Raw genomic sequence first — 26,986 nt, 5'->3', positions numbered from 1 at the left:
CCCATCTTCAAGTTATACATAGCCTGTGCATGGACCAACATGAGAACAAGAGTCTAATTTCTGCCTTGGAGCTAGATGGTAGGAGCTTGACTTTGGTTTAGTGAAAACAAAAGACTTGAGGTGGACAGCTTCGGACTTCATGGAACAAACTGTCATGACAGCCCCGGGCTGTCTATGTCTAGATATTTACAAAAATTAATGTTTGAGCTGACACTACTCTAGATCCCTATTACTGGAATCATTGCTAATTCTAATCTAGAGAGAAGTGTTATACCCATTAACATGTACATACATTTAAACCACTGAACCATGCATACTGGAATCACCAGAGTAGACTTTTAGAAGTCCCCAAACATCTTGGAATCCTTCTACAGAAATCCTAAGTGAAAACCTTTAGCACCAGAATTTTATTTTTTAAGCATTTAAGTCCTATAAGCAGGGCAACAACCACAGAAATGTGTTTATGCATGTGTGCTCACAGTAGTGTCTGGAAATAGCACACCCCAATCATCTACCCTTGAGACACAAAGCTGCAGCAGGTACAGGGGAGAAAGAAGGCAAAGAACAGTATCATCCTTTCAGCTGAGACCCTGATGCAGGTAGTGAGCCCCTGACTCAAAACACTTGGCACCAGCTGAGTGTGGGTGGGTACACCTGTGATCCTGGCACTTGGGAATTAGAGGCAGGAAGATTATAAAGCTCGAGGCCACCCTGGCTACATAAGAGTTCTAAAAACACAACCCAACCAAAGAAAATGAACACAAGGGCTTCAGATAGTAAATTCTGGAATATCTGCATTTTTGTAAAGAGACCTGGGAAAGGAACTCAAGCCAAAGTATGAAACTCACTATGCTTTCTACGCATCAAAAACAGACCCAGAACATCTCATACAATGTACACATGGCAGTGATCTACCACACAAGGCCAGGGATGGAGTTTGTAACTAAGACACAAACATCTAAAATATCTTCTTCCTCAAAAGTTGTTGCTCTTAAAGCAGCATCAAACTCAGGAGAATTCACTGCAGATCAATTGCAGGAGAGAAAAGAACAGTATTCCTCGGATGCCAGAAAAAGACAGAGCGCCAATGTATTACTGTATTCAATTTATCCTCCCAATCACATGAGAGACAGGGACCCATCCAATCTCAACTCCTATAGCCTGCCTATAGGTCTAGAGTAGAGTATTCACTGTCTCTTGGGCTGCATGGCCTGTGGATTTGTTGTTTTTAAGATTTATTTATGTTTTGCCTGAATCTATGTATGCGTACCACCTGTGTACCTGGTGCCTGCAGAAGCTAGAAGAGAGTGTCAAATCCCGAGGATCTGGAGTTACGGATAGCTGTAAGCCATCATGTGAGTGCTGAGAATCAAACTGGAGTCCTTTGCAAGAGCAACAAGTACTTTTAACCACTGACTCATCTCTCCAGCCCCAGACTTATTCTTAGTACATCCATATAGTTAACACTAAAACCTATTTAAATCTAAACAATAACAAAATCCTATTTAAGATACTTGAAACACTAAACATAACTTATTTCCAAAAGGGGAAGAATGTATCTTAAATTCTTTTTTTAAAAAAAATCCTTTTATAATCACCTTGTCACAGCTGCTGGACAGACATGACATTGGTGCTTTCAGACAAAAATCTTTAGCCCTAAATTCACCAGTATCAAGGCTTTTCCATAATGCACCCGAAGGGACCAAGGAACAAGCCATTTAATATGAAAGATGGTTGTCACTGCATTTAAGGACAGCTGCCAGCTTATCAGATGTTGTAGAAATACGTCCCAGCAAGAACTTCATTGTCAGGTAGTACTTGCAAAGAGGGATTCTGTCCCGTCAGAGAAGACCTTATTCTTCTGATTAGAAACAACTTAGAAGAGTCATTTATCACAAGAGTAGGTACTAATAGATACTGGCGTCATCTCCTCTTCAATAGTAATACAACCAGTCACCTGGAATCCAGAAGCTTGTGGGGGTTTAGTTTTATTTTCTGTTTTGGTGCTGAGGACTGAACCCAGGGTCTTGTACATGGTAAGCAAGTGCTGTACCAACCTGTTATTATTTAACATTACAAATAACATGGTACCGATTCTATCACTGGCTCACCAGATTAGGCTGAGGCATAATACGAATATTTATCAATATGTTAATTTACTTAAAAATTAGTTCCTTAATAGCCCCACTCTTACACTCTGACTATTTAAAAAGGCACTGTAACAAGTGGTGCACATGTTTTCAGACGTCTGCCTACCTCTCTTCACACCTTCTGACTTCACTAGGTTACTGCTCACCACACCTAATAGACTGGCTTCTCACACTTCTCCCAACCCTCAAGTCCCAGCTAAGATAACACAATTCAACAGTCAGATCCATTTAAACTTAACTGGTAATTCTCTTGAAAGTAATTTTATTTACTTAACTAAGAAGGCATATTATTAAGCTACTAATAACTAAACCAATGATAAATTTTAGCTTTCTATTTTCAAAGTACCCTATTTTTTCCTTTAAAAATTATTAAGTTGGGCTCAGCTGTTAAAAGTACTTGCTGCTCTTGCAGAAGACCAGGGCTTGGTTCCCAGAACCTGCACAGGAGTTCAAACCATCTGTAGCTCCAGTTCTCTTCACAAGCATACACACTGTGTGCATGCATATACATACACATAAACAAATCGTTTAAAATCTTAATTACAATTCACACTTAAAATTCTGCCCAACCAAAGAAGCTAAGATTAATATAAAACCCCCAGCATTTAGAAAGAAAGAACACAGATCAATTAAGATATATAACAACAAACACAAAGATGGAATTATACATTCTTTTTAAAAACTCACGATTTAAAAACCAGAATTATCAAGCTACTCAGCAATTCATTTTGATGAATTAATGGATACCCCATGGTTGTCACATGTTTTTAAAACAGTAAAAGTAACCTTTGTTGTAAAACTCAGAAACAAAATGGAAATACCAGTCCACATATATAATCCTTGTGCCTGTATTTTCTCCCTCTCCTTCTCAAACTCCAACACCAGTTTCCAGTGTCTGAGCCATCAAGTGCACTTAAATAATCAAAGATGGAGCTTTGTATCATATTCCCACCATGCTTTAAGGCAGAAAATGCAATCAAATCACCCCAGAAGTGGACATAGTGAACGAACCTCGGAAAACCCTGTCCATCATCACAGATGTGGACAGTCATTCTGTTCCTGGACTGCATGGCCTGTGGCTTACAATCATCTAGTAATATTCTCAAAGAAGTGACATTTACTCTTAGTACATCCCACACAGTTAAGATGAAAAGTAATTTAAACATAAACAAAAAAAATCCTATAAGATACTTAAAAACATACAAAATTATGATTTAGTTAGGGAGGAAATGTAGCTCAAATTCTTACAAACGCCTTTAGAATCATCTTATAAATACAAACATGACATCAGTGCTCACAGACAAATCTACAATGCTAAACCAACAGGCATAAAAACCTTCCCTTGATAGGACTTGAAGAGACCCAGGAACAAGCTATTTTGAGAAGATGGTTGTCATGGCAGCAAAGGAAAGCTGCCAGCTTACTAAGATACAAGAACTTCTCCGTTCCCAAAGCTGTATCACAGCTTAATTTCATAAAATAAAAACACAAGGAGTCTTGCAAGTTCTTGGGGATGAGCATTTGATCACTAATGACTCAAATGTGCTGCCAGCTCCATGATATTTTAATCAAGGAAAATTCTGCAGGGGGGTTGCTTGCTCACTGACTCCCCACAACTTTTCACTCACAGGAGCTGAACTGTTTAACAGGTGTTTTCAAAGCAAGAGAAGCTAGAGATCAAAGCTGTACCTCTCAGGAGGTTTTAACTTATTTGTTGTTCTCAGAGACTTAAGAATTTTCTAGGCTTTTCTTTTTTCTTTTTTTGTTTTTTGAGACAGGGTTTCTCTGTGTTGCTCTGGCAGTCCTGGAATTCTCTCTGTAGACCAGGCTGGCCTCGAACTCACAGAGATCCACCTGCCTCTGCCTCCTGAGTGCTGAGATTAAAGGTGTGCAATGCCACCAACACCTGGCTTTCTTTCTTTTTTTTCCCCCTAGGTTTTTCTAAAAATGATTCAAGAGTCTATTTGCATATCTTTAAAATTTATTGTTACAGCAATATTACATAAAAATGAAAACCCAACCTAAAATCTACAACCCCAGAGAAGCTAGAACCCTCTTGCAGAAACAGATGGAAGCAGATACAGAAATTTACACCTAACCAATGGGCCAAGCTCCTGGAATACAATCAAGATGAGGGAGAAGCGATAATATAAACAAATGAGTCACAACCACGATGAGGAAATCCACAGAATCAGCTGACCCAAGTTAGTGAGAGATCACTGACACTGGTCTGACAACTGTAGAACCTGCATTAAGACCGAACTAGACTCCCTGAATACAGGTAACAACGGTGCGGCTTGAGCAATCTATGAGGCCACTGGCAGTGGGTCCAAGACCTAACACTAATGTATAGAATGACTTAGTGGAGTCCATTCTATATGGAGAAATACCTTGCTCATCCTAGACACAGGGGTGGGGGTGGGGTGGAGAGGTGCCGTGGTCCTGCCTCAATGAGATAATGGGACAGACTTAGTAAGACTTCCTAGGGGAGGCCTTACCCTCTCTGAGGAGAAGATGGAAGGTGGGATGAGGGGGTAGAAGGGGAGCAGGAGGAGAGGAGGGTAGCGGAACTGTGATTGGAATGTAAAAAATAAATTAATAAAAATGTAAAAAAAGAAAACAAGTACTTTATAGTTTTTTAAAGAATAGGGGTGTATATACAGCAAATAAATTGATACAAGAAGTGAAATGCTGAGCAAATGTGCAACAGGGGATGTGATATTAGTGTTCAGGGTCACCCTAACCGAATCTAGAACCAACTGGGAGAAGGATATCTGGATATACCTGTGGGGGATTATCCTGACCTTATTAACTGAGGTGAGTGGTACCATTCCCTGGCAGAGATCCTCAACTGTGTACATGGAGAACAGAAGCTGAGCCGCAGCATGCAATCATCAAGCTCTCAAGTTTCCCTCTATGTATTCTGACCCTAAGCATTCTATCAAAGAAGGTAAAAACTAATGGACTTAAGTTTGACTGGCAGGATACTTCTATCATCTGAAGATATCTCTGTACAGAATATTTATTAACCACTTGGCCCATACAAAACAATAACTTTGACTGTATGGCAGATTTGTGACACACACCATTTTATCAGATCACCAGCTGTCAGATGAATGACAATACATGCCCCCTGATATGAATCCATTATTTCTAATATTCTTACCAAACTATGTAACTTGACTAATTACAGAGAAACATATGATGAACACAAAGTAAGAAATAGTCTACAAAGTAACTGGATCGTATCCTTAATAAAATGTCAAGGCCATCTTTATCAGCAATACCACCACCCTCATCACAACACAGGGACACTGTGTAGAGGGGCAGAGGATGGGATGGAGTGCTGTGAAGTACTCTCTTCTGTACACAAAATGGCTATTGCACTGAAGGACTCACAGCAGCTATAGCTGCCTACACTAGATCAAGCCAGACAAAAGGACACAAGGTAAGACACTCAACACCAGTTGACTCAAAAGGCTGGCCTTTTCTCTTTCTCTGCCACATCTTCCTCCTCCAGGCAGTGCTAAGATTGACAGCTTGCTGCTCATCCACTCTTCTTTTAAATGCTAATAAAATTATCCTTGAGCTTTCTTTTGAGTCTGTTCTTAAATTATTTTACTAACAAGACTAAGAATCTAAGAGAGGACCTTATTTCCCCAGTATATGTGGCAACTGTGGGACTTCTCCAGAATTTCTGGTAATCACCTCATTCTCAATGCACATAACTAAGAGTCATAATTCTGTTGTTTGGAGACTAGGAGGGTACTCGAAATCTGCCTCAACAAAGCAACTTCTATTCACAGAGGGATAAACAAAGTACTCTGCAGAGATTAAATTTTGCTAAATCCTGGTGAAATACCTTCCTGTTCAGAGAAGAAATGGTTTCTCAAAAACTTCTCTAGCTGTGCAGGGCTGATGTTTGGCCTTTAATTTTTATAATGCCCTTCCACTCTCTCTTGTGAGTAGCAGTCCAAGGGTATGGTCTGTGTACTTCAGGGTTGTATCTGCTTTCAGCAATTACTTTTGCTTATGCTGAAATTCACTTGCCATCTTCCAACTGGCATTTCCCCAAATGACCCAGTGCTCTTGGCTTTCATTTTTTCTTTGCACTTTTCAATACCTGCTTTGAAGCAAACAGTTTTCACAATGAGAAGGTACAACAGGCCTTACAAGCTTCCTGTCTTAAACACACAGGGAATCAGCAGCCATGTCAGTCGGGGTGCACAACATGAGTGGTAAAAGCAGCTATGTGCCCACAAAACTCAGCTTCTACACAAGTCCTCAAAGTCAAGACTTCTAAGTTCCAGTTTCTCATGGTTTGATCTTTCAGAACTCTTCCCTTATCAAAGCCTTCCAAGTCCCGATAGCAACAGGAGTTTAAAAGCAGAGGGCTTTCCCTTCCAGACAGCAGGCTGTTCACCTTCACACAGATGCTTCTGTTAAACTCTTGGAAACAGAAAAGCAGTTTTCTTTAGTGGACTTCGGAAAGCAAAAGGAAGCAGAGTGAGTAACGGTGAAACAGCAAAGCTACAAAGCAATGGCTTTCTCCTGTGTGCCCCTTCCTCCTTGAAAAACATTTTGCCAAAAGCACTATTTGTTTTCAGACATACTTTGAAAGTGTGGTTATATAAAAGAAATGTCTGTAGTTTGCAGTTTAAAGCCAGAACTATGTCCAAAATCAAACTCTAGTGCCACTGGCACATCCAAAAAGTACAAATGAACTAAAAGGTTCCTTCTTTTGCTTGCCTTCCTGAGTGCAGTTGGAATGCTTTAAGAAAATATGCTTGAAACCCCTAATTTAAAAAATGAAGTGTGCTGTACAAGAACCTTTGTTTTTATCAAAGAATTCACAACAATGGGTTTAACAAAGTATTTCAAGAAGGAGATGCTAAAACTACAGTTCATAGGGAAACTTTTAAAACACACATTTTAAATGGCAAAGGAACTTGTTCAAATAATAAACATATCTATATTTAGTCCACCCATGATAGTTACTAATATCTTCACCTTTCTAACTTTCCCTAACTTCCAAGCTGCACAGGTCAAGGTCAAATAACTGAGCTGTCAAAAACCTGGAAAAAAACAAAGGTTTAATTCAGGTTTGGGGAATTAGATGGCATAAATTTAAAATGCAAACCAGAGCTCTCATATATGCAACAATTTACTGTGCTGTAAAGGTTGGTACACAGCAGATGAGGAAAACGCTGCTGAGGCAGCCTGGGGAGATGGCACATGCATCAGTTTTCATAGCTAGCACACCTCAACTTACACTTTGGAGGAAACAGAATCTGCCTTCGTCACTAAGAAAAAAATCCACAACTCAGGAGTTCTCACACCAATGCTCAGACTACTGAATGAAGTGAACCAAAAGAGAACCAATTTCCCCATAAAATTTACTTAAAATTTCCCTAAAATATTCAAATGTTCATTAGAATACAATTTTTATTGCATTAAATAATAAAATGAAATAAAACAAACACCAACACATCAGAATAGGACAGCCCAGCCCAATAGAAGGCACAAGAAGGGGCTGGAGAGATGGTTCAGAAGTGCACTGGCTGCTCTTCCAGAGGTCCTGAGTTTAATTCCCAGCAACCACCTGGTGGCTCAAAACTATCTATAGTGGAATCCGATGCCCTCTTCTGGCATAAAGTTGTGCAAGCAGATAGAGCACTCATATACATAATATAAATTTTAAAAAAGAAGGCACAAGAAACAGACCCACTCAGGAATCCCATAAAAACACTAAACTGGAAGCCATAACAGATACTCTATATGCTTTTTAAATGCAGTGCTGGGAGATAGTTCAGTTGGTAAAATGCTTACCAGGACATGAGTTCAGATCCCCAGTACTCATATAAAAGGCAAAGTATAGATAGAGTGTCTGTCTGAAATCACAGTACTGGGAAAGCTGCTACAGGACAGCCCTGTCTAACTGAATTGGTGAACTCCAGGTTCAGATAGAGCTCTTGTCTCAAAAACTAAAATGGACAGTGACTGGAAAAAACCCTTTGGTATACAAACATATGTACCCCCCCCCACACACACACCCAAGTGTATCTTTGAGCACATAATATAAACAGATATGGTATTTCTATCTAGAGTCTGGTTAACTACAAGCTTACAAAGTCATACCCTTCTCAAAAGGTTGACATGGAGAAACCAGACACTTGGCAGACAAAAATAACTACATTGCAAAGAAAACAGAAAGCTGTTTGAAAACAGCTAAACACAGGTAAGCAATATTGGGTGAATCTACAGAACAGCATTTAATTTTGGACAGTTTTCAGTTAAATATTTAATTGAGAACATTACCTTTAAGCATATTTAACCAATAAAACTATAAAATTAGACCTTAGTATATATACAAAATATTAACATCTTTAACTAAGATTGACAGTGGACCCCTTTAAAAACCACATCCTTAGCTGGTGAGACTCAATAAGTAGATAAAAGCACTTGCCACCAAGCCCAACAGACCCTCTTGTAAGTTGTCCTTTGATTCCCACACACGAACTGCAGGGCATTTGAGTGTCTAATTAAGCACGAGAGCACACACAGAGAGTAAATATATGCAATAAAAATGTAAGACTAATTAAAATATAGAAAAACAGGCCTACTAGTAAATAAAATAAAATCTCAGTAAAGTTAGATTTTACTATTAAATACAGAGAGACCTTTTAGACCTTTTTCTTGTCTATAGTCACAATCTGAGCTTTTGGCGAATGGGCCCTTTATTTCAAACACTTGAATTTTACCACATAGACTCTAATATCCAGTCTGAAGCTGTCTACAAGCTGTCAATCAAATGGTCACAGCAACTTCATCAGTCTTACAATCAAGTTTCAGGTCCAAAGTTAGGTATAAGTAAGCATAACACACAGACAGTATCCATCATTTGGCAAGGACTTTTACTAGCCAAAATTATGAGATGTCTAAGTTAGTAATTTATACAGATTCTGGAAGTGACAGGAATACTTTTTAATATTCATACCGCACCCCAACCCAGTTCAGTTTCTGAACAGCTTTTGCCTCCTGAATATGGATTTAGAGGGAAGACCAATGGAGCCACTGTAAGGGGTCGAATGAGGTGAGATATATACATACACACATATATCTGTATATGTGTGTGCATGCTGTGGCAGTTTCAAAGAAAAGGGTCCACAAAGGGAGTGGCACTATTAGGAGGTGTGGCCTCCTGTGGGGGTGGGCTTTGAGGTCTCTTTTGCTCAAGCGTCCCTCAGTGTGACAGTCAGTCGACTTCCTGCTGTTGCCTGCCTAGTGAAATGCAGCAGTCTCAGCTCCAGCCCTACATTTGCCTGCATGCCGTCATGCTCCCTGCCATGATAATGGACTGAACCTCTGAAACTGTAAGCGAGCCCCCTCAATTAAATACTTTCATTTATAAGAGTTGCCATTTTCATGGTGTCTCTTCACAACAATAAAACCCTAAGACAGAAGCATTAGTAAAACTTCTTGAACCAATAAATATTAACCAAACTAATCACTATTATATCACTGCAAATTGATTTCTTTTTTCTTTTTTAATTTTCTTTTTTTATTTAAATTAGAAACAAGATTGCTTTACATGTCAATCCCCATCCCTCCCCCTCCTCTCCTCCCCTGCTCCCCACTAACACCCTACCTACCCAATACCATTTCTGCTCCCCGGGGAGAGTGAGGACTTGTGGGGGGGGGAATCTTCAAAGTCTGTCATATCCTTTGGGATAGGGCCTAGGCCCTCCCCCGTGTGTCTAGGCTGAGGGAGTATCCCTCTATGTGATATGTGATCCCAAAGTCTGCAAAACAATTTCTTATAGGTGCTCATGATCAAGTGTTTGGAAAGTACTCTCCAAACAGTCATGGCTTCACTAAAATTGCCATTTCAGTTTGCTTCCAAGAAGGAAAAGAGATGGAGTTAAGGTTCAGTGAACTGGATTCTGTGTAACTGTGGAAAGCGTTACAATCAGGTCCATGTTCAGTTGAGATGAATTCAGAATCACCCATTTTGCATTTGTTTAATATGCTCAAGTTTGAAAGCAGCTCGAGCCTCATCAAGTTCTTAACTATTCAGAGGTCACACAACATAGTAGGACCTTAACTTCTTTCTTATTTCACTTGAGAGCCAGTGACCTGTGGAAAGTCACACATCTAGTGAAATCTAAAGAATCCGTCCTTGGGTTTCTACCGAAGAACTAAATTAATGTGACTCCATGAGCTAGTAGTTACTTGCTATTTCAGAGCAACTGTTAGGTATAATCAATGTGAATGTGAATAGAATGAGTTTGGAAATTATCAACAGAAAATGCAATGAGAGGAACCTGAAATTCAAACAGAATTTGAATATCACTAAAATTTGAGTAATTTTATGAGTATGATACAATGTAGGATTCTATCATGTTCAATGCTCTTTAAAGTTAGGTAAGAATGAACATAATCTTAAGAGCTAAAGAAACAAACACTGGTCAAGACATAACCTCATGGGCTTAACAGATGCAGGCTTCCCTGGGCTGACCAAATGAGAAAGGGAAGCACCTGGTCATGAACAATACAACCGTCTCCTTTGGGATATGGAGACCCCTGGAAAGTCACTGTAGATAGGCTTTAACCTGGTAAAAGCATTATGAAAATGTTGATGAGAATAAACACATGATGTTGTCAATGAATGCAAGACTATTATACATTAATACTATTAGACAGAACTGGGCCATTAGAGCAACAATAGGACCTACTCAAGACTTCATTTGTCTTGTTAACAACACTGAGTCTTCAAGACTCAGAACATGGCTTAATTCTCTGAGTAGTACTTTGTAATTCTCGATGTAGTGGTCTTGAGTGTCTTTTGATACATGTAATTCTTTTGTTATTCTAAGAGGATTCTTTTACAATTCATTTTTGTTTGCTGTTAATATGTAAAATACAATTGACTTCAGTATATTAATTTTATAAGCTACAATCTTGTTTAATTCAGTTATTAGTGGACTCCTGAAGATTTTTTTGTGTAAACAATGATTTATTACTTCAACAGGAAATGCTTAATTAACTAATTGATTTATACTGTGATTTCAAACTAAGTAAATATTTAGTTCATTGTGTCTACAAATCTAATTACGATTATAAGAATACTTAGACAATTGAATTAAGTGGGAAATTGAATACATTTATAAAAATTTTAAATGTTAAAAATTGAATTAGTGTCTTGTAAATGTAATCAAATGTTATTCAAGTCCTTTTTATTTAAACAATTGCTAAAATTTGAAAGCCTTATACATTGAAAATAAGATTTGTAATCTCCATTCAGATTTGACAAGACAAATGTTTCTTTAACATACTGTTACCTTAATGAACTGAATACTCATTTTTAAACTAGAGGAAATCTTTGAATCCATTTTCTTATAAATTAAAGTCATTCTTAAAAATATGAGTTAAGACTTAATACCTGTACAAACACCAACTTGAAAATGCAAACTTTGGCTTTAAAAGACTGAGGTGTTTCTATTGCCTGTGATTTTTAGTGTACTGTGAAATCAATTTAGTGGATCAACAACAACAAAGAAAACTGAGCATTGTATCTAATGAGAACTTGTTTCAATTTCAAATCTTTCTACATACTTGCATATATGTGTTGGGATAGGCAAGGAGTCACAGAATTGGATAAGAAGGATTTTCAAGGAGGCAGCTCAAACTTTCAAATGCTACTATTTCAGAAGAAATGAACACCCCAAATAAGGAATAAATACAATAAGCTTTGCCTTCCTTGCCCAAATCTGACAAGCTAGAAGTTTGTGGTAAGCCATCTACTATCTGAAACTCTCATTCTGGGTCCAAGACTACACATGATAGTCATTTACTTACTGACTACAAAGCTTAAGCAACAGTAATGACCGTGCCAAGTTATTGTTTCCTTACTTGGTCTGAGGAAGTTGAATGCAGTTTACAAACCAAGGCTCATGCCATCCTGAGCATCCACTCACAATCATGCTTCACCTAAGAATGTTTACACAGTCCCAGGTATATGGACATATAAAATAGGTACACAAGCCAGACATTTTAAATAATAAATCACTAGGAAATTTATTTTAAAACCATTCTTTGTTAAACATGTAATTTTATCATTTATTAAAGGCAAAAGCAAAATTTTATACTAATCAGATGTGCTTGCTTATTTTCACATAAAGAAATGGCTAAATATGTGATGAAGCATCTTTAATGTTTTCCACAGCTGATAGATAATTTGATTTTATAATTATTAATGCTTAACAAGCAGCTTCACAAAAATATATAGTACAAAATGCAGAAGTATGTTTAGGGCCAGTTCAGAAAGTGTTGAAAATTATGACTCATTTCTAAACAAAAATTCACTTAATAATTTATTAAATTCAAATCAGCAATTTAAACAGTAATTTTAAAAACCAAACATTCTAACAATATAATACTAAGATATATTAATTCAATACAGGCTGAGGAATGTTGATAGGAAAATATGAAGTCTTTTATTTTCCTTAAAGAAATGAATTTTTATAAGAACATAAAACTTTGCATATAAAAATGCAATTCATAAACTATAATAGGCTCAAATCAGAGCCCAGCATACCATGTTCAGAGCTAAGGCTGTGATGAAGTCATACAACACATGGATGAGCACTGCCAAAACACCTCCACTTGTCTGATTTTGAATTAATTTTTGGGCCTTGTATTTAGGAAACCTTTCATTTTTACCAGAATTTTCATAACCACATTCAGTTATACGACCCCACATAGGGTTAGCACTCAAAAGTTTAAGAAGCACATCTAACCTCAGGTTGAAGGCTCAACTTACTCGTCAGTTCTCCAGCAACACGTGCACAAATATGTGGACTAGAGACAGAACTTTTAAAACCACCAAGACAGATGCCCTGATGATCATCATCAATTCAAATTCTTTTTCTGAAAGCTTGCACTGGTGTTTTTCTACTAATACATTAGTTAAAAGGGAGGCACTTTTTACTACATTTACTTTCCCTGGGACTTGTGAGCATCATAGCTATTTGGTAAATGAAAAGGAGCTTCATTTGGGTTTTTGTTTTGTTTTACAACTCTTACAGGTAAATGGTACCCAGAATGAAAACCTCAGACATTCTAATTTTTCCCCAATGTGTCTATTTCAGAGTATTTCTAATCCCAATGCCAAATTTATCATGTCTCTGAATCAGAAAAGTAAGCACTGCCTGTACAGCTTGTTCAGTTAAAACATGGACATAGTTCTCAAAGAGGCCTCCAATTCTTCACCCTCTTTATTCCTCGGCATTTTGCTCTACTTACCCCGTCTTACTCAGATACCATTTCTTCACTCCAGGGCCCTCTGAGTTCCTGCCTTTTCTCTGTAACAGACAAGTCTCCACCCTGCAGTCACAAGTCACAGCAGACAAGCTGGGAAAGTAGCCCTACACCTACAGAATCCCAACAACACAGTCTCAGCAAGACCTGGCAGTCAGCTCTGCCTCCCATGCTTTTCAGCAGCTACCAACACAACTACTCAAAGTTCCTGTCCTGCTATCTCCTCTTCTTCCCAACATCCACTGCACTGGTAAGACAAAGACACAGAAAAAAGTAGTTTGTTCTTATCTGAGGCTAATCTTCCCACCTGTCCTCCATATTTTTTTCATGGTTCATCACTTCTCAGACACCTTAATGTACTCTGATTCCATGAATGTAGGGAGCAGAGGAAGCCCTGAGTGAGCAAAGTCCGAGTCATGCACACCATAAACCCTGCCTCCTTGTTCATCTGCATGTAGTAACTCACTTCCTTGTTCAGCTGTGTGTGATAACCCCACCAGCCTTTCTGTCCAACTCTATATAATAAACATTCTGAGCTTCTGGAATGCCATACTTTCTCCAGCAGAGAGCCCAGTCCATCTGATTCTAGTTTTTCTCTTAATGTGCCACCTGTCTTTTCTTCATTTCTCACTGCCCCACTCAGGTCTGTCCCTAGAGCTGTGATGGATGCAGCACATGACTAAAATAAACTTTACTCTCTTCACTTATTTTCTTCAGTATCTGGTCATGTGGATGAAAAAAGTCACACAGAGTCCCCTTCTGACATCAAGGAACATCTTGCATCCGTTTGCATTTTTTCTGTGTCAGACCCTCCTAGGCATTGTTGCTCATCTTCTTGAACTCACCTCTGACTCAAACCCAGATCATGTACTGCACATGCAAGTTTACTCAATCAAAATGAGCTGACAAACATTTATGCAATAATCTGACAAAACTAGCTTCAAAACAATCTTCAACAATTAGGTCACTGGCAACTGTCAAAGTTTACCTTAATATAAGCGGTAAAATCTTACTTTTTGTCACATCATACAAATATTATAGGAAGACCTTTGCTATTGTTTCTTGGAGTCCTCACTAAAGGACAAAGCAAACTAGAGAGATTTGGTCTCTTAAGATCCGGAGTCCCACTTTTCATCTTCAACACACAGAACTTGGTTCCAAGACAAATTCCATACAAATTCCCAAATCCAGGGACGTTCACAACCTTATAAAATCAATATGAAGCAGTGGCTCTGCAGATTACGCCTTGCTCTGACAGACTCCATTTTACAGCAGCTCCTTTCTAAGGGGCAGGATAGACAGATGAACAGCATTACCTGTCTGTCACCACCCACATGGAAGTCTGTGGAATGAGTTATTTCTGGGTGTAGAAACAGTGCTACTCTATAAATTCATTTGGGGACAAACTGGGACTATGGGCGGCACAGAGCTATATTAAAATTTTATCAAGAAAATTGGGTCCAAGAACCTATGGGACACACCAGACTAAGGAAAGCATGCTATAACTTTCTCACCTAGATTCCATAAAGAGGTGCATATATAACACTGTGATGGTGACAGCAACCACCAACCTGTCATCTCAACACTGGTAAGTTCATTAAAGATGGGACAGACAACTTCAGACTGTCCCAGAGGCTCAACCCCAGCTGCTGATGCAATTTACTTGAATTGCTATCTGTGCATCTTCCTTTTTCCACATACAGACTTGTTATCCTCATCTGTCCATTCACTCATCTCACCTGGCCTTATCCCTTGGCCTCGCTAGGTGTACTCAATGCTCTAGGTCAACTCCAGCCTTACCACTGGACTCTACAGCAGCAGCCACAATGGTCTCTCCAAAGACCTTCTTTTGGTTATTTCACTCCTCAGATTCTGCATCTCAGGACTTCTGAAACACTTTGAACTCTGTTGTAGTCTCTAAACATTTTTCAGGGATGAATGGATGGATGGATGGATGGATGGATGGATAAATATGTGTTATATGTAATATATGGGCAGAGATAATATTAGTAATTAAGATTGTACTAAAGAGCTTGTGTTTGCTTGGCCATGGTCATCAAGGAAAGTGGGAGAATCTGGCACAATGCTGCCACTGAAATCTTGTGAATTAACTGTCACTCATAAATTCTGACATTGTGGAATTTTTGTCAAAATGTGTTCACCTACGTTTCTAATAAAGCTTGTTCACAATTACTACAACAGTGTATTTTTTTCCATACTAACACAAATTCCCCAGACTTACTATTTGAAACAAATGTCCAGGTTACTTTCTTGCTTTGATGCCTACTTCCTTTATAACATGTAGCTTGGTACAACTGGTTCTACCTCTAGCTGGCTGTATCTAATCATAACTATTGTTACTGACAATAAGAGATATTTGTTTATTAACTATCCTTCCAGCAATACCACTCATTTTATAACTTTGAGTAGTTAGGCTTATATCAAAAAAAAAATTTAAAACTATCTGGGAGTCACTGACATAGCTTATTGTATAAAGAAAGGTACATGTTGCCAAGACTGACAACCTATATTCAATCTCTGAAACACACAAGATAGGTGAGCTAGACACACATATTGTATTTAAAGAAAGTTACTATTCTTAAAACAAACAAACAACAACAACAAAAAAAAAATTTTATCTTCAGAAGTGCTAAAAGAACAGCAACTTGACCCTGCACCTGCTAGGACAGTCCTCCCTTTGTCATGAATTACCACTGCAGAGGATTCTGGGAGCCTTAAGGAAGTTTTTGGTAAGTTTGCTTTCTTGCTGGGCATTGTTTTCAAGAGATTAAGAGGACATGTTGGCTCATATACCCTTCTGAAGGAGCCAGGCCTACAGATACAAATCAGTGAATACAGGACAGAAACCTTTCTGGGCTGGCTCCTCCACAGACACTCAAGATCTGAGACAGGCTGGGTTTTCTATGGACATCTGCTATGGACATCTGCTAGAGAACTACAGAAGACTAGGAAAAATGTCAGGGAACCATGCCAAGAAGAAAAAAGAATGAAGTAAAAAAAGAAAAGAGCCCCCACCCCTTGAAATAACAGAAAACAACACAAATTGGAGCTTCACGGGGCCACACAAGTACAAAGCTTCTTCCTATTAGTTTAGATTTTCCAGCCACTCTAAGAGTGAAGATGTTCTAGAAACAGTCTACCCTAGGAAAATGCACAAAACACTTTGTCCAAATTAAGTATCATTGTTTTCATAGCAAATTTAAGTTTAAAAGCAATAGTGTATGTCTTGGTCACATTAGAGACAAATTAGAACATGTCTTGCCAACATTTTGAAGTCTGCACAAAACCAAACCAACATTAGGCTGTTATACGGTAAAAGGTATACATTACTGTAATTATAAATGCAAACAGCAATAGAAATTATATAAAAATAAAAAAGTACTTTAAAAAGTATAGAGCAAAACTGGAATAAAAATATTTCATGCTTTAACAAAAAAGAATTTTAGGGGTTCTTTTGCAACAAACATTGGGCAGTCAGTATAAAATGTTCTGTTTGAGGATAAAACGAGTAACATGGGAAAAAAAACAGGATGGTGCTTGAGAAATAATAAATACTCAATAAAGTTTCATTCTGGAAAACATTGTATCAAGAATTGTAATACCCTTGAGTAACACCAAATTGTTTGCTCAACACTGTGAGTCAAATCACAGTTTATCAAGGCTTAAAAATCAACTCTAAATACTGTTTACTGACCGTTTCAACCAAGTGTGTATAACAACTGTCTATGTAGCTAAGCGTTAGTGGCACACGCCTTTAATCCCAGCACTTGGGAGGCAGAGGCAGGCAGATCTCTGTGAATTCAAGGCCAGCCTGGTCTACAGAGTCAGTTCCAGGACAACCTCCAAAGCAATACAGAAAAACCCTGTCTCAAAAATCAAAGGAAAACAAACAAACAAACAAAAAAAACAAAAACAAAAAAAAAAAACTGTCTATGTTAAGATAGTGCCTGCTGTATAAGAACAGTATTTGTTTTCTTTTTTCTCACCCCCTGTAATATTGGTCATCATCGTTGTTTTCCTCCTCCTCCTCCTTGTTCCTCTTCCTCTTCTTCTCCCCCCCCTACAGTGTAAATGTGGTACTAGATTATTTTAAGACTATATATGGCCAATTTCTAATTTTAAAAACAATGTGACATTATTTTCCTTAAAGTTATCTGAGAAGCATCTAAACTCATTTTACATGAATAAGCAGATGTTCTAAACAGAAAATAAGATACCTATTTACAACAAGAGAATTTCTTCAGCGTTGTTAGAAGTTCAACAGTCAACTCTTGCATATAGGACCACAACACAGTAAACACAGAGGGTTTGCTACACAGGCTACATACTTTAACAAACAATTGTAAAACCCAAGATGAGGAGGAAGGGGGTGGGGAGCAGAGACTGCCAAGGGTACTGGGGGTGGGTATTTCAGAGTCTTACAATAATTTAGGGTGGGGAGAACTTAAGATTTTTCTGACAAGGGACCACTGATACATCTTTTTTTTTTTAAGATTTTATTTATTATGTATACAACATTCTGCTTCCATATATATCTGCATACCAGAACTCATAATGGACGGTTGTGAGCCACCATGTGGTTGCTGGGAATTGAACTCAGGACCTCTGGAAGAACAGTCAGTGCTCTTAACCTCTGAGCCATCTCTCCAGCCCCCCATTGATACATCTTGAAACCACTTTCACAGAGCATAATGAAATCAGCTGAGGTACCTTCTTCTGTAGGCACATGAACCACAGAACATCTGGATGAAAAAGACTTAGTAATTTAAAAAAAGAAAAAAGAAAAAAGAAAGAAAGAAACAGGCCAGCTAGCAATATTACTCATATCAGGCTTTGTGTGTGTGTGTGTGTGTTTTTTTTCCCCTGAATCACAGTTTAGGTCATGTAAAAATAAAACTGGCCCCAGAGAGGAGGAGAGTTTCTCACAGTTTGCCATTTAAACCTCCAATGACCATGTTTCACAGCAGGCTCAACACATTCCAGCATGTAACTGCATCTTAATTTCCTAAAACCACAGGATATAAGTGTGATTTCAAATAGTGTCTGGACTGTGATATTCAATATTGATAAAACTACACAATATTCTCTCCAAAGTTCCAAAGTCACAACACATGGAAAATGATCTTCATTTGCTTGAAAGCACTATTCTCAAAGACATTTACTCTGACAGTAAATGAATTCTAAACAATGAATAGTTAACAGCCAGAGTGTCTGCCCTGAGGAACAGAACCTAGTAGAATACAGGAAATAACATGTTATGTGTTTTGCCCAGAATACTGTGTCTTCTTGGTAACAGTAAGCAATCCAAGACTAAACTGTTTTTGCTATGAAATGCTTATTAGCACTTGTTTTGGAAAGGAATTTTCAAATCTATAAACTGAATGAGTATTTACTTGCATGCTCATTCCATGCATGGAAATGACTCGTCACCTTTTCAGCTTCACAAAACACAGAGAACTTAACGGTCGCTTGCATCTCCAAGTCACCTTTAAACTAGATTTACGATAGAGATGAAGTAAAGTTGGGTCTTAAGATCACGGTACTATTATTTAGTTGGAAGGAAATTGCTATTAGTGAATATGAATTAATTCAACAAGATGGTCAGCAGCTTCCATGATAAACTACTGACCTGGAGGAAGGCAAAGAGGAGAATGTTTTCTGAGGTATGGACAGTGGGAAATAACGGGCTTTTCTCTTGAATACAATTGCCTTTGGCTATGGCCCTGACACAAAAGCCGACTGACAAATTCAATGTTTGTTTTAAAGCAAGATTATCTGTTTGATCAGTAAAGTATAACTTAGAATGAAATAATCCCATTCTGATTAACAATTTAAGGTGTGGGATTTAACTCCTGGCAAGGAAACCTGGGGCAATGTCAGAGTGCCTGGCAAATGAGACAGCTGGGCCCTTGTGGCTACTCTTCAGATTCTAAGCTACTAGCGTGGATTTTTCACTCATGATTTCATATCACCTTTTTTAAGGTAACAAAATGTATTACATCAACCAATCTCATACAATTAAAAGAAAAACTGGTGAGAAAAAAAAGGTCATCTCAGAGCTGAGAAATCAGTGAACAAGAGTTCACTCCCCTCATGTTCATCTGACTCGTGTCCCCTCTGCCAGCTTTGCATGTCCTTCCTTCTGGATTCCAATGAAGTATGCATGCATCAAGCATCACCTCAGTGGTAGATGTGAAGACTCAAAGCAAGTAAGCACAACTGGGTAAACTTCAGTCTGGGGAATCCACACACAGCAGCATAATGTAAGCCATCCCGAGAGCATCAAACTTGTGCCAACTTAACAAAGCCACACTCTGATGCCCTGTAGACCAAAAGGTGTTTTACACTTTGAGTGGCGCTCTGATTCCAGGAAGGTAAATAGGATGTACAATGTTTTTGTTTTTTTTTCTTTTTCTTTTTCTTTTTCCTCATAGAGAAGGGGCAGAGCAAATGGAAATAAATGCCGACAAAAGCCTCTGGCATCTATCTGATGTGATGCAACATCCTAATTTGGGTAACAAAACCAAAACATGGGGCAATTCTTAATATTTGGGTCTGATTTTCTTCTCATTATAATTCAATAAGGTAGGTCTTATTTTGTTAACATATATCAATTGTACACAATAGTTTCATTATGGCATTTTTTTTGTACATACATACGATATTTGGATCAAGCAAGGTCCTACTATAGTAATCTTTTGTTTTGTTTCAGGCAGATTCTCATGTTGCTCAGGCTCACCACAAACTTACAAGACAGCTGAGGCTAACCCTGAATGGGTGATTCTCAGGCCTTTAACTTACAATTGCTAGGGTTCTGGGCATATGCCATCATACTTGACACTCACTTTTATCTTAATAGTAAGTAAGGAATCTGAAAGCAGGGAAACTTCTCAATTGCCTAAAAGCACACAGTATGTCTATTTGTCATTAAGTCAGGGTCTTAACTTGGGGCTATTCTTTTAGTGTCTAGATATATTAATACAGAGAATAATAGTAAACAAAACATGGCCGAGGCTATTGTAGGAAGGGAGTGGGAGAGGGCATAGAAAAGGAGACATACCAGAGATAGAAGAAAGAGCCAGGACATAAACTTCACACAAAAATTATCTCCATAACACTGTCTACAACCTCAATTCAATTGCTCAATATTTCTGTCTTTATATTGGTCAAATAAGCAAACTAGTAGACAATTTTTATATTGTGATAACTGTTAAAGAATAAAAGGTAAAGATGTCAGCCCTCAAAGCATATGAAAACTAACCCAACAGGAAAAACACAGGCAGCAAGCAGCAGCAGAACATGTCATTTCTTAACTATTTGTCTTGTCTTCCCTATCATACATACATGCATGTGCTACTTGCACACCATGTACAACTTATTAAAAACTGCAAAGAGCCACAAAAAAGGATAAAGATGTCCAGCTGGGCTCTGCTCTAGACATACCTGCTTGTGGGTCCTGGTTGAAACGACAATACTTGGAGATGTCAAGAGAAGGCAGGCACTGCTCAATGGGCACCCAGACATATGTCTCAGGACACAGCAAATCAGAAGGTCTATACTGACCCTAAAGAGAAGCAAAGACAAGACACAGGCATTACAAACACTAACTCCTGAGTTCTGAGGCTCCATGGGGAAAGGTTTGGTGACAGGCTTTGCCATATTTAGAGAATGCAAATGTAATGCAAGGCCCTCTAAAAGTGACATATCAACATTTAGCAGGCAATATTGACTCAGAAGTTGAGTTTTCACTCTTTTGGAAGAAATCAAGTTGTCTTTGAAAAGCTGGTGAGAAACAGAGTGAAGCTTCTTTGCATATATTAGAGAACCATACAAAGCCATATAAAGCAAACTTGTTTTCAAAAGAAGAATTTTACTGTTCTCAATCATTAACTTTTTAGTTTATATATCCAGGCTGATAATATTCAGGTCACATTAATGTTTTAAATAGTAGAGTGCTAGCAATAGTCATCTATGAACAATCTAGTGCATGTACAATAACAAGCTTAAAGATAGAAATTCTAACAAAACTTCTGGAATAATATAACTTCAAAAATTCTATTTTACAAAATTATGTAGGTAAGTTACATACTTCAAGTGTATAACACTATATAATATTTGCTGAAAGAAATAAATCATTTATGGATAATACACAGTTAAGAAAGAATTATTCAAACTGTAAAAAGCATTAGTGAATTTTTTCAGAAAAACCAAAGTTTTTATGCTCTTTGAACTTATTCAAAATTCCAACTGTCTTACCTCTGAATATTAAAATTTAAATTTGGTATGCAGGATAAAATCTAGTGCAGCCATTTTTAAATTTTTTACAATTCAGTGTAAGAAATTATTTCAATATGAGAAACAACCCAACCTAATTTCTCTTGTATTTACTCAATGGCCTCAACATGATTATTTAAACACTCTTCACTTCCCCTGACTAAAAGTGTCCCTTGCTAAATTCCTAAATAGACTGAGGTCTCAGCTTGTCATGTGCCAGGGCCACAATTTTCAATATTAAAGTTTTATATTATATTTTACTCTTTAGTAAATCTAATCTCTCATCACTCCATTTGCATAATCTTCTCCATTTTGCTTTATTATCCAAGAATTCTCAATTTGGTGCAAAAATTGAAGAGCATGTTTTCATTTAGTGACAGAACATTTGAGAACCCACAAGAATATCTAGAGATAAAAGTGTGTTAAATAATAACTAAAATTACAACTGTCCAAAATATCCTATTTTCTAACTTGCAGTTGAAATCAAGGCAAACATTGGGGGTGAAGGTAATCAGACTTCATCTCTGAGCCCTGAAGGTTGAAATAATGGAAGTTTCCTTTAAGCATAGCCGTCCATAAGTACACATAGATTCATGAACTGATACCTGGAACGAGGGTCTGAATCTAACAACAATACTGAAAAAAAGACTTAGTGAAACAGCAGACTGGAACAAAAAGATGGACAAAGTCATGCTTTTAGATAACTGGCAATGAATACACTGGAGTGACCAAGTTGCACCAAGTTTAGGTACACATAAATTATGTGTGACAGGCACAAGTCCTCAAAGCATCTGTGTTCTTATATGAGAGTTCTGCACTGACTTTTAATGCTTTCAACATTTACCTAAGAAATCAGAAATACATTTTGATTTCTTTGTATCATTTGAAATCAAATTGTTTAATTACATTAAACACTATTCTCCAAAGTATGGACTTCTTTCAATACTTCAAATATTCTCTCGCCATCAAAGAACAGTTTTATGGAATAAACTTGTGAAGTATTGTGGTTTCTAAACTAAACTGGTTAAGTTATGTGACTGAAGTTTTTAGCGCTCAATTCAGAGTTACCATCACACAAGCGAAACCTACAAGGATGTGAAAGCAACCCTGCCTGTCCCCTATTGTAAGAAAATGAGAGATGTTTGTATTAAGAATGTAATTACTTAAGGATTTGGACATACTTTCCTGGGTCAAAAGAAAAAATATTTAATCAACCTCTAAGTACACTCATTCAGATTGAACAATGAAGTAAAAGCAGATTAATTCTTTCCTAGGGTGCTGAATTTGGGTAAATGAGAAATGTGAATTACCACAGATTTCTGAAGTACTCAGAATTTTGAAAATGTAACATTTGACAGCTTACTCCACAGCCTTCTGAGTTCTTTCAAAGTGATGAACAGTTCAGAATGGAAGTGACTTAAAAACATTTACTATTTTACTCCAAATATAGCTGTAATACTCAGTAATTGGGTTTTTTTTTTTTTTGTTTTGGTTTGGTTTTTTGTTTTATGAAAACTGCTTAAGGCTACTGTAAAATGAAACCCAAAGCCACCAAGGAAAAGAGAGAGATTACAATATGTCCATATAATATTTCGGTCAGTTTTACTAGGTTACCATAAAATAAGAGTTTAGAAAATGTTACCGTTAAATCTAAAACATTTTTCAAGAAAAGGCTTCCAAACCCTGGCTAAACATACTTCCTGCTCAATGTCTATTAGAAAGACTGTCTTCCGGAAGAGGGACTGTTTGCTTTGGTTTTGGGCAATGCTATGAACAAAGGCATTCTTCTCCCTTGTGTGCTTTAGGCTATAATTTGAAGATCATTACCATATTGACCTGATTTTCCACCCTATGAAAGAGCCACCAAATAAATTATGTAAAAAAATATATATTAGCAAAATAAGCAGAATTCAGCCTAAAAACTATATTCATTTTTGATAACCAATGGTTAAAAAATCTCATCATCATGACAGGAGAGTGGGCTCAATGGTTAACAGCACTGGCTGCTGCTCCTCTAGAGGACCTGAGTTCAATTTCCACCACCAATGTGGCGGCTCACAATCATCTGCAACTCTAGCACCAGGGGATCCAACACCCTCTCAGGCCTCCAAGGCACAGACGTATATACAGGCAAAACACTGAAAAAGATAAAATAGTACTTTTTAAAAACTATCTCACTACCATCTCACTCCTGTCAGAATGGCCAAAATCAAAAACACCAATGACAGTTTATGCTGGAGAGGATGTGGAGAAAGGGGAACACTTCTGCACTGCTGGTGGGAGTGTCAACTTGTACAGCCACTTTGGAAATCAGTATGACGAATCCTCGGGAAAATGGGAATCAGTCTACCACAAGATCCAGCAATTCCACTCTTAGGGATATTCCCAAAAGAAGCACATTCAGAAAACAAGGACATCTGTTCAACAATGTTCATAGTAGCACTATTTGTAATAGCCAGAAACTGGAAGTAGCCTAGATGCCCCTCAACTGAAGAATGGATAGAGAAAATGTGGTACATTTACACAATGGAGTACTACTCAGCGGAAAAAAACAATGGAATCTTGAAATTTGCAGGAAAATGGATGGAACTAGAAAAAAAAATTCTGAGCGAGGTAACCCAATCACAAAAAGACAAACATGATATGTACTCACTCATATGCGGATTTTAGACATAGAGTAAAGGATTACCAGCCTACAATTTATACTGCGAGAGAAGCTAGTAAACAAGGAGGACCCTAAGAGTGACATACATGGTCACCTGGAGAAAGGGAAAGGGTCAAGAGCCCCTGAGCAAATTGAGAGCACGGGAAGAGGGGGGAGGGAGCTAGGAGAATGAGAAGGGGAGAAGAGGAGGGAAGCAGAGGACATGAGGGAGCAGAAAGGTTGTGTCAGGGGAAGAATAGAAAATAACAAGAATGGAGATACCATAATAGAGGGTGACATTTTAGGTTTACACAGAAATCAGGCACTAGGGAAATATATGGAGATCTACAAAGATGATCCCAGCTAACAATCTAAGCAACAGAGGAGAGGCTACTTTAAATGCCCTCCCCTGATAATGAGACTGATGACTGATTTATATGCCACCTGATAGCCCTCATCCAGCAGCTGGTGGAAGCAGAAGCAGACACCCACAACTAATCACTGAACTGAACTGGAATCCAGATGCAGAGAAGGACGAGTGAAGAGCAAAGGGGTCCAGACAAGGCTAGTGAAATCCACAGAAACAGCTGACCTGAACATTGGGGAACTCTTGCTCCCCAGACTGACAGCTGGAATACCAGCATGGGACTGATCTAGACCCCAGGAACATGGGTTTCAGTGAGGAAACCTCAGAAATCTATGGGACCTCCTAGCATAGGTGTGGACTTTGGGAGCCCATTCCATATAGAGGAATACTCCCTGAGCCAAGACACACGGTGGGCCTAGGCCTTATCCCAAAGGACACGATAAACTCTGATGACCCCCTATGGAAGGCCTGACCATCCAGGAGGAGCAGAAAGGGTATGCGATAGGTAGGGTTTTAGTTGGGAGGGGGGGATGGTAGGGGAGGACAGGAGGGAGAAGAGAACTGGGATTGTCATGTAAAACAATCTTGTTTCTAATTCAAATAAAAAAAATCTGCAAAAAAAAACTATCTCACTATCACATCCTACTCAATTTTCATGTAGAGTATGAAAAGTACAGCAATAATCTGTCAGTAGTAATAGACTTTATGAAGGCAGCTATGCTCACCACTATACCACCAAGGCAACATAGACTTAATAATAATAATAGACTTTAAAATAGACTGATTATTTTATTACTTCCAAAGTGAAACACAGCAAACAACATGTAGGCATTTTCCTCTAGTTAAGACACATCTAGTCTTAGAAATCTGGATCTCCAGAGGCAAAGAGTCTGATGATATGAAGCAGCAGCAAGATATGGTTCTAGCAAGCTCTAAGCATCAGTTTTGTCATATTCATTCTGATGGGATCCATAAACTATCAAAATCTCCCCCATGACCACAGGGTCCACTGTTTCTTTCCCTTTTCAAAGCTGTACAGCCTTCATCCCTGCGTTTCCTATCACATCCTAAAGAAACCTTAGGTCCAGAAGTGGGTAATGAAGCTCACTGCCAAGTCTGGTGGCCAGTGTGCATCCCTAGAATCTACATGGTGGAAGAAGACAACCAACCTTATTGTTCTCTGACTTCTACACACATACTATAGTTTATATGATTCCCGCCCCACCCTTCAACCCCTGCCCACAATGGAAAAAAAAAAAAAGCAGTTAAAAATAAATAGTGTAGTATTTCCTCATACTACTAGGCATATTTGATTTCCACGCATGCTTGATTTGCAGCAGAGCACAGCCTACAAGGTCCTAGATAATGCAGTCATTACCCTTTCATCCCGGTTTTCAGCATCTGTCCCCTCTTCCTTCGTGTCAATTTGGCTACAGTGGTTTCTTTGTAGCCCCTGGAACATACCAGGCCTGCATACACCTCAGGGCTTCTCAATATGTCCCTCTCTGGACTGAGTCATTCTTATGCCTACGTTTGTTTGTGTGCATATAGTATAAGGGACCTTTTACGCATGTCACAGAAACCCTATACCATGGAACTACATTAAATCCCTGGCCACCTTTTTCCTTTATTTTTAAAAAGAACTTTTTAAACTATGCAACAGGGCCTCAACTAAGTTGTCTTGAGAAGCTGTCAACTTGGAACCCTCCTATCTCATGCTCTTGAGTAGCTGGAATTATAGGACTTCACCACCAAGCCCAGTCTTATTACCTACTTTGTAAGTTAGTCTCGATGTCACACTCTCAATGAAACATACCAATCCTCCTTACTATTTTTCACCTGTAGGCCATATCAACATTCTTGTTTGTTTTTGTCAATTTGTACCTATCTAAAACTTCTTGTTATAATGCAGGGTCAGAGCTTTTATTTTCAGTAAACAAATGGTAGATGAATCAAAAAAATGAATCTAGCACCACATTCCACTTTTATTTATTTTTATAAATACAGTGGTGTCCTGCTTTTTGTATTACTATGACATGCAGGAAACAATTAACATTTGTTAAATTCATACTCTGGATATAGCTCTATCATTCCTTTATTGTTTAAAACTAGCTTCTTCCCCTTGGGAAAGCTCAAATGCTGAAAGGCCAAGTTCATTATCATGACAGGGTCTATACCTATATGTCACTGAAATTAAAGTTAACTCAACAA

At 38.1% G+C, this 26,986-nt stretch overlaps 1 protein-coding gene across 10 annotated transcripts in view; it reads right to left on the bottom strand.

The window, feature by feature from the left end:
* Positions 1–26,986, bottom strand: part of Ate1 (arginyltransferase 1) — a 117,433-nt gene that overhangs the window by 1,647 nt on the left and 88,800 nt on the right. For 9 of the 10 annotated variants that reach the window (XM_027404418.2, XM_027404423.2, XM_027404422.2 and 6 more), the window contains one exon: positions 20,934–21,054. The exons of the other annotated variant lie outside the window; for it this stretch is intronic. In XM_027404418.2, coding sequence (XP_027260219.1) covers positions 20,934–21,054 — 121 coding nt within the window. The remainder of the gene's footprint in view (positions 1–20,933; positions 21,055–26,986) is intronic. 10 annotated transcript variants of the gene reach the window in all.

The sequence above is a fragment of the Cricetulus griseus genome, chromosome 3, assembly GCF_003668045.3.
Source record: "Cricetulus griseus strain 17A/GY chromosome 3, alternate assembly CriGri-PICRH-1.0, whole genome shotgun sequence".
NCBI classification, from domain to species: Eukaryota; Metazoa; Chordata; class Mammalia; order Rodentia; family Cricetidae; genus Cricetulus; species Cricetulus griseus.
This window is presented reverse-complemented; position numbering and strand designations above follow the sequence as displayed.